The following is an 8,344-nucleotide window of genomic DNA, read 5'->3' as shown; positions in this document are numbered from 1 at the left end:
TAAGGTATATTGAATAGATGTAGCACAAGCAGACTTTGGTTTCTTCCCATGAAGCACTGCAGTATGTCCAGTGCTTGCTTCCTAGTAGCAAAAAGGTGCCTGGCTGTTTCCCACATATACCTCACATTCTTTTAGCTAAAATGCACTAAGCCCCAAGACTAGACATCTAGAGATTTTTGTCTATACCTCACCTTCTCTGGCCAAAGGCTTGGACCTATCTGATGCCCTTAGGGAGGAAAAGTTTATGGTTTTATGGTACCATCAAGGGAAAGGCTCTGGATACTGGTGCGCTGGTGATATTCACACAGGAAATTTGATGTATGTCTTTCATTAGCTTGAAATGGGAATAAATATTGTCAAGGTTCCTTTGTTCAGCACCACCTCCTGAACACCTTTTTGGGGTCTTCGGGTGGTGGTCAAGAAATGTCTCTTGACACTGCCATTTTTGGTGAATACACTGCCATTTTTGGTGAATTCTCTGAGATAGATAGATGATAGATAGATAGATAGATAGATAGATAGATAGATAGATAGATAGATAGATGATAGATAGATAGATAGATAGATAGATAGATAGATAATGGGGTTGTGGTGGCTCAGAGGTTAAGACGCTGAAACTGCAGAAGGTCTGTAGCTCAGCAGTTCGAGACCCGAGTGCCATGTGACAGAGTGAGCGCCTATCTCTGGTCCCAGCTCCTGCCAACCTAGTGGTTTGAAAGCAAGACATTGCAAGTAGATAAATAGGTACCGCTTCGGTGGGAAGGTAACAGCATTCCACATGCCTTGGCGTTGAGTCATGCCAGCCACATGACCACGGGAATGTCTTTGGACAACGCTGGCTCTTCGGCTTGGAAACGGAGATGAGCACCACCCCCTAGAGTTGGATTTGACTAGTTTTTGAGCAAGGGAAACCTTTACCTTTAAGGTTCAAATAAATAGATTGTCCTGCAGGCTTGTGTCCTCTTCTCTTTCCTACCAAGAGTTGATGTCCTGCCAGAATCCCATCCAGCCCTGTGAACCTAAGTGAAGCTGGTACCCCAAGGTGGAAGTCTGGTGACCAGGTGAATTAATTTTTTTTCTGCAACAGATATCAACATCAATAACATTTTAAGCCACTGTCAGTATAAAAAACGGGTTCTTCCGTAGTGTTGCCAACCTCTAGGGGGCACCTGGAGATCTCCCACTATTATAATTGATCACCAGAGGACCAAGATCAGTTCCCCTGGAGAAAATGGCTGCTTTGGAGGATGGACTCTATGGCATTATACCCCTCCTCAAACCACACCTTTCCCAGACTCCACCCACAAAATCTCCAGGTATTTCCCAATGGAGAGCCAGCAACCCTACCCTCCCTTCTAACCCCAGACAGCCATGGCCTTCCAAGTCCCATAACCACAGAGGAGCCGCATGAGAAACTGGCTCAGTTTCCTAAATTCAGTACAGGGAAGCCATCCTTAGTTTATGTGCTGAAAGCACATCTTGTTCTCTCTGCTTTCCAAAAGAGCCCAAACCCTCCAGCCAGCCATCTCACCCTCAGAAAATAAGAGATGACCACATGAAATGGATAAGTTTAATGTGTTTCTCTCTAGGATTGCCTGGAGACCTGCTATTATAATCGATCTCCCAGTTACCAAGATCAGTTCCTCTAGAGAAAATGGCTGCTTTGGAGGGTAGGCTCCTGAGGTCCCTCCCAAGGCTCCACCCACAAAACTAAGCAACCTTAGTTTCCTCCACAGGTAGATGCTGCACCAGCCAAGAAACCCTGAGAGAACAAGCAACTCATGAAGACCGAGATCAGACTGGGCTCCATCCTAACCGCATTTGGGCTCCACACTCTGCATTTTGTTTCTCTCAGTCCCTATATGACACAACTGGCCAATGAAAATACTCTTGGCATCAGATGAAATGGGCTCTTGTCCACAAACACTTAATGCTGCAATAAATCTGTTCCTCTTTAAACTGCCACGAGAGTCCTATTTGTTTTCTGTGATCTCACCACAATGGACACCAATAACATTGAACTGCACCACAGCTCTCCTCGCCTTTATAGTTCTTCCCAGAATTGTAGCTGAATTCTTCAGTGATTTTTCCTGGGTGACTTGTCACTAGAAGTGGTGAGCTTACCCACCCGCTTCCTTTTATATAAGGATTAAACGAATGGAAATATAAAAGGCAGTGTAAAAAAAAAAGATTAGGCTTAGACTGCCAAAAGAAGCAATCAAACAATAAGAGAGTCATTATTTTGTTCCCTTTTTGACCGTTATTCAGTGGTGCACATTTTTACATATATTTAAGGGGCTTGATGGGAATTTAACCTATAGCTCCAGTGTCAGAATTAGGCTCTCCAGCATCCTTGTTCTACTTTCATCAGTCACTCCATCCATCCTCCCCACCCCCATGTCTGTAAAATCCCCAAATCAGCCTTAAGGATCAAGGGAACTGTGAAGTCTTCCAGATGTTATGAAATCATCAGATCAGTTTGCTTCCCATATGTAAAAACTTGGGATCAGACAGAGCCCAGACCTGCTGCCAAGAACACCACAGCAAAGTCAGGTGGACTGGATAGGGTTGCCAGGTCCCCCCCCCCCACAGGGGGTGGGGGTACAGTTGCTAGATCCAGGTTGGGAAACTCCTAGAGATCTGGGGGTGGGGCCTGGGGAGGACAAAGACTTCAGTGGGGTACAATGCCAAAGGCCATTCTCCAAATTTCTGTAGTCTGGAAATGAGCTGTAAATTCTGGGGGATCCCGAGGTCCCACCTGGAGGCTGGCATCCCTAGCTGGGGAGAGGAAATGTTGAATGTCATGACTTCGTTGCCAGTCTTATGTCTTCTTTCATTTCCCCTATTTTGTTAGTGTTACCTGCTTCACTGTAATTAAATATATAAGCACGCCCGCCCAAAAGTCTGCCTTTCTTTTCGTCTCACTCAGGGGGGTGGGGAAAGGAATTTGTTGGGGGGTGGGGGAGAGAAAACTGTTCAGACTATGTAAGGGAATGTCGGGAAAAACTAATTTAGCCACACAGTAGAAACTACTTAGCCTTAGTGGCGACCTAGATCGTTGCCTAGGAAAATACGCCCCAGTCGATATAAACCCGCATTTTAAAAAAAGTTTTTCTAGCCCAGCCCTGAAATGGGGGGGGGGGGGGGGGGAGGCAAAGGAGTAGAGGGGGAGGAGGAAGGGGAGGAGTGAAAGGGGACGGGGGGGCTCGTAAGGAGGAGGAGGAGACGGTGGAGGGATGTGACAGAGTAGATGGGGGGATGGAAAGGGAAGAAGGGGGGTCGGGCAGCTTTTCTGGGACTCCGCTGGCGGCGACTGTGGGGGGTCTGGGGCGCCGTAACGTGAAATCGCTACCCCACCCCTGGAACGGAGGCAGCAGGGCAAGGAGAAAGTAGCTTCCCCTGACGGTGAGTGAAGCCCCGCGGGGGAGAAAACCGGGAATCTTTCTGGAGTTGAGCACCCGACGTAGAGCGCAATGGAGTTCCCTTTGTGTAAGGAGGGAGTGTGTGCGGTGGAGGGGGGAGCCCTCGGTGGGCAAAAGTTCCTGCCCTGGGCGGGCTCCGCTGGCCTCGATCGTATGGGAGCCGCTCCTCGGCGGCTGCAAAACGGCGGCTTGCTTTGTTTCCCTGCAACGATGGGGCTGGCAAGCCGGGCGAGGGTGGCACCCCGGGTGGAAGTGGCGAGCGGGAGACGCGCGGCGCACACCGCCCTTCTCCACGCCTATATGGGTGGCCTCGGGAGAGGAAAGCTGAGCTGGAAGAGAAGAGAGGAGTCGGACTTGGCTTCGCGCAGATCTCTCGAGTCCCGGGAGCGGGAGAAAGCGGAGACTTTCCGGTTTCTGTAACCAGTAGATCGGGCGCAAAGACGGCTAAGGATAAGCCAGGAGCATCTAGAAAGGGGAGCTAGTTAATGGAAGGTGTACCTCTGGTTAGGATTGCATTTAAAATGTACAGATGTCCTCTCACTGTTTGTTAGCATGCCACAGACATACATTCCCAGTGATTCCAAACATAATGGTATGTAGCATGTCTTAGGCTGGAAGAACGTATTCCAGCCTAAAGAACTTTCCTCCAACTTAAGCAGCTCTTCCATTGGAGGAAGGCTTCAGATTTGGCCCAGTGGAGGTATAACTTAACATAGGTGTGTTCCTAAGCTCTGAAAGACTTCAGTGCACAAACAGACCTGGCACATACACAGGGGTTTCTATTGGGGGGGGGAGGGGAGAGAGACCTTTGCAAGCCCATGCAGAATCTCCACTATGCACAGGCAGCATTTTTCAGCTTACTCAGTGCATATAGCACACATCAGAAATTGGTGCAGAGTAAATATTGTTGCTTAACTTTTTAATGCTTTCCTTCTTTACAGGTGCCCAGCATGTGCTGGCCACTCCACCACCCTGTGCTCTGACAATGAGCATCAACTCCTCACTCAGTAATGAGAAGGCCTTGAGGAACCTCACACTACTGGAAGATGGGGCAGGCAGAATTACAGAGTCCATTGCTCTTATTGTCATTGCTATTTTCATCTGTTTAGGAAACTTGGTGATCGTACTGACCCTCTACAAGAAATCCTACCTCCTCACGCTGAGCAACAAGTTTGTTTTCAGCCTGACCCTCTCAAACTTCCTTCTTTCTGTGCTGGTGCTTCCGTTCGTTGTCACCAGCTCCATCCGGAGGGAATGGATTTTCGGAGTCGTTTGGTGCAACTTCTCTGCCCTGCTGTACATGCTAATCAGTTCTGCCAGCATGCTCACTCTTGGGCTCATTGCTATAGACCGGTATGCTAATCTTACATTATGTGTGATGTGGGCAAGCAGCAAAAATTCAGAATGCCCAGAATTAAGTGTTCAGAGGCACAGAAACATGCTGTGTATCAAATAATACAACATGGCTGTGTCCTGAAGCTGAGGCTCATGGGAGTATTTATTGACATCAGTATATAGGATGGTCTAGCAGACTTTTTCCTCTATAGGGATTAGGGTACCAAAATGATAATATGCAGTTAGTAGATAGCATATTATTAATAACAGAAGATGAAAAAATTAAGATCTTATTAATATGGAAGCTGTTTTCCTAGTCCTTTATTTTGTCCCCGTAGGTGTCTGGAAGACTCAACAACAGCCTCATTCTTTCAGTTATTTTGTACTTATATTTTGAAACATCTCTAACACCCGAGACTGAAGTGCAATCTCAACACTTTAAATACCCACTGTGCAGATATGCTGGGTATTTTGTATTCGTGTCTCCTCCCAAACACAGTTCCTGGACCACTGCACCAATGTGGGTTCTGTAGTCCGCATAGCTTGCTGCCAGTACGGATATTTTTTTACTGTTTAGGTGAAAAGATACATCTCCATGGACTCTTTATGAATCTAGTTATCTTCCATAGCTGCCAGGAGAGCAGAAAATATGGCTTACAAAGCAGTAAACCTCTCCAAGTCACTTGGCTAAATTGGATTCCAAACATGTAATGCTGATTTTTTTATTGGAAAAGATTCCATTGATATTATATCTGACACCCCAAACATATATTTTAAATACATGTATTATTACTGTGGGCCTGGTATATACTTGTAAGATGGCATCCCCCATACACACGTACACACACATGATAGCATCCCATCATATCTCATGAGTCATGAAAGAAAGGTTTCTGTTTTATTTCTGAAATGGCATAAACAGACCATCTCCATTTATGTGCTTGACCCACTCCATTCCCCCTACAGTCTGATTCCATATGTTTCAATAGCCTTTTTTTGACAAATGTAGAAAGTTTACTGACAACCAACAAGAAATACTTTTTATACTTTCCAAAACAAGGATTTAAGGACAGCAGAGCAGAGGGAGGCTAAGTAGAACGGGCAAAATTTGTAAAATGTTATGTACCAAGAACAGTGTTAATAATATTTGTCAAGGACACCAAAATATTATGGTAACCAAGCAAACTCAGAAGCGTGACATTAAATTTCAGCCAATTTCCCCTTTCTTCCCCTTGCCACAAATGGTCACAACCTCCCTCCTCCTTGATGCTATGTAAATGGCCTCAGCTGAAACTTATTATAGTGCATAACATTCATGTAAGTATTACTTATATAAACTGATGGTCTGATATAGAGTAATTACAAACTATCCTGCTAATAGAGTCATAATCCTTTAGCCTTGGCAATTTCTCATCTTTTAGTTCCCAGGTGTATGGTGAATTACTAATTTTGCTGACTAGTTGGGTAAATCCAGACAGAACTGACATTCAATAGATAAACTCATTTATCTATTAATTGCAATTTCATATATGTATATATTTATATTTCCCCCCCAGGTACTACGCTGTCCTGTACCCAATGATTTACCCAATGAAGATTACGGGTAACAGAGCTGTTGTTGCCATTGTGTATGTGTGGCTGCATTCTCTCATTGGATGCCTGCCTCCTCTCTTCGGCTGGTCTTCCTTAGAGTTTGATCAGTTCAAATGGATGTGTGTGGCTGCATGGCATAAAGAGGCTGGATATACTGCCTTTTGGCAGATCTGGTGCGCTCTGCTGCCCTTCATAGTAATGATGATTTGCTATGGATTCATATTCCGTGTGGCCAGGATTAAGGCACGGAAGATTCATTGCGGGAGCGTGGTCATTGCAGAGGAAGATACCCAAAGGAATGGGAGAAAGAACTCTAGTACTTCAACTTCCTCTTCAGGCAGTCGAAGGAACGCTTTTCAAGGAGTGGTTTATTCTGCCAACCAATGCAAAGCTTTGATAACTATCTTAGTTGTGATTGGTGCTTTTGTGATCACATGGGGGCCTTACATGGTGGTCATTACATCCGAGGCACTTTGGGGGAAAAACAGCATTTCTCCTGCTTTGGAGACATTAGCAACTTGGTTGTCTTTTACTAGTGCTATATGCCACCCTCTGATTTATGGACTCTGGAATAAAACTGTCCGCAAGGAATTGCTGGGAATGTGCTTTGGAGACAGGTACTACAGAGAATCATTTGTTCAACGGCAGAGGACATCCAGATTATTTAGCATTTCTAATAGGATCACAGGTAATGAAGTATATGTGACAAAGTATGGCTTTATAGATATATGTAGATAAAGTTAATAAAGATATCTAGGTGCACAGATATGATTATTTCCTAAAGTGTTTTGGGGAGGATGTATACAGGGAAACATTCCTTTCACTTTACATAATGAAAAAGAAACATAAGAATTTCCCTGCCTTGGGTTTCTCCTTTGGAGAATGCATTACTGCCATCATCATTCTTAAATGAATCTAATTATATAAGCATAATAATATATTTTCGCAGTGCTTTCATTCGTTGCCAGCTGTTTTTGATACAGATGCTGTTTGTCCACAGGTGAATAAATTAATTAGGCTGTAAATAGTGAGGGCTGACAATGCTTCCATTAAAATCATTTTGCCAATGCAGACATTGTTAATACTGGAACTCTCTTGCAGACTTAGGGCTCTCCCCACATCTCACAGCGCTCATGGCTGGTGAGCGGCCTTTAGGACACAGCAGCAGCACTGGGGACACAGGGTTCAGCTGCTCTCAGGATTCAGGTAACTCTTTCTTATTGTTTTGTAAGCATGCTGCATGCAAGTGGAGAACTCTTAAGCTGCCTACAGTTTTTTGTTTCTTGCAAGGTGATTTGAGGTCCCTGTGAAGAGTTGTGTGAAGCTGAAGAGTCTGCTTTTGCTTTCAGAGCTGTGTTAGCTTTAATGACACCCTCTTGGTGCCAAAGTGTTTAAAATCTGAGTGGGAATGTGAGGAATCTGTTGAGTGCACTGCATATATTGCAAGGAAGGGAACACTCACTATGTTTAGTCAACGGAAGGTTATACTGGAATAAACGGAAGGTTATACTGGAATAAAAATCATTAGTCTTTAAGGTGCCACAGGGATTTATTTTTTCTGCAACAGATTAACTCAGCCACTTTGGTGTAGTGGTTAAGTGTGCGGACTCTAATCTGGGAGAACTGGGTTTGATTCCCCACTCCTCCACTTGCAGCTGCTGGATAACTTTGGGCAAGCCATAGTTCTGACAAGAGCTGTCCTTGAAAGGGCAGTTCTTGAAAGAGCTCTCTCAGCCCACCTACCTCACAGGGTATCTGTTGTCGGGAGGGGAAGGGAAAGGAGTTTGTAAGCCTCTCTGACTCCAAGTAGGGTTGCCAAATCCAATTTGTCCGGGAGCGGGGGGCTCCCGGATGGTGTCGTCTCCGTGCGCGCGCACCACCCGGAAGTGACGTCACACGCTGGGGGCGGGGCCATGCCATTTGAGGGGAAAACGAAGAGTTTTCCCCTCAAATGGTGTGGCCCCGTCCCCAGCGTGCGACGTCACTTCCGGGTG

At 45.4% G+C, this 8,344-nt stretch overlaps 1 protein-coding gene across 2 annotated transcripts in view; it reads left to right on the top strand.

Annotated features, from left to right (window-relative positions):
• The first annotated feature begins 3,249 nt into the window (after window positions 1-3,249).
• The window catches only part of GPR161 (G protein-coupled receptor 161), an 11,391-nt gene continuing 6,296 nt past the window's right edge, over window positions 3,250-8,344 (top strand). Inside the window, exons 1-4 of one of the 2 annotated variants that reach the window (XM_015428237.1) lie at window positions 3,250-3,405; window positions 4,364-4,775; window positions 6,314-7,038; window positions 7,452-7,556. In XM_015428237.1, coding sequence (XP_015283723.1) covers window positions 4,408-4,775; window positions 6,314-7,038; window positions 7,452-7,556 — 1,198 coding nt within the window. In that variant the 5' untranslated portion in view covers window positions 3,250-3,405; window positions 4,364-4,407. The remainder of the gene's footprint in view (window positions 3,406-4,363; window positions 4,776-6,313; window positions 7,039-7,451; window positions 7,557-8,344) is intronic. The other variant, XM_015428238.1, reaches the window with a different exon arrangement.

The sequence above is a fragment of the Gekko japonicus genome, unplaced genomic scaffold, assembly GCF_001447785.1.
Source record: "Gekko japonicus isolate JY-2015 unplaced genomic scaffold, Gekko_japonicus_V1.1 scaffold2003, whole genome shotgun sequence".
Classification (NCBI taxonomy): domain Eukaryota; kingdom Metazoa; phylum Chordata; class Lepidosauria; order Squamata; family Gekkonidae; genus Gekko; species Gekko japonicus.
Note: the sequence above shows the minus strand (reverse complement) of the source record. Positions and strands in the feature narration are given on the sequence as shown.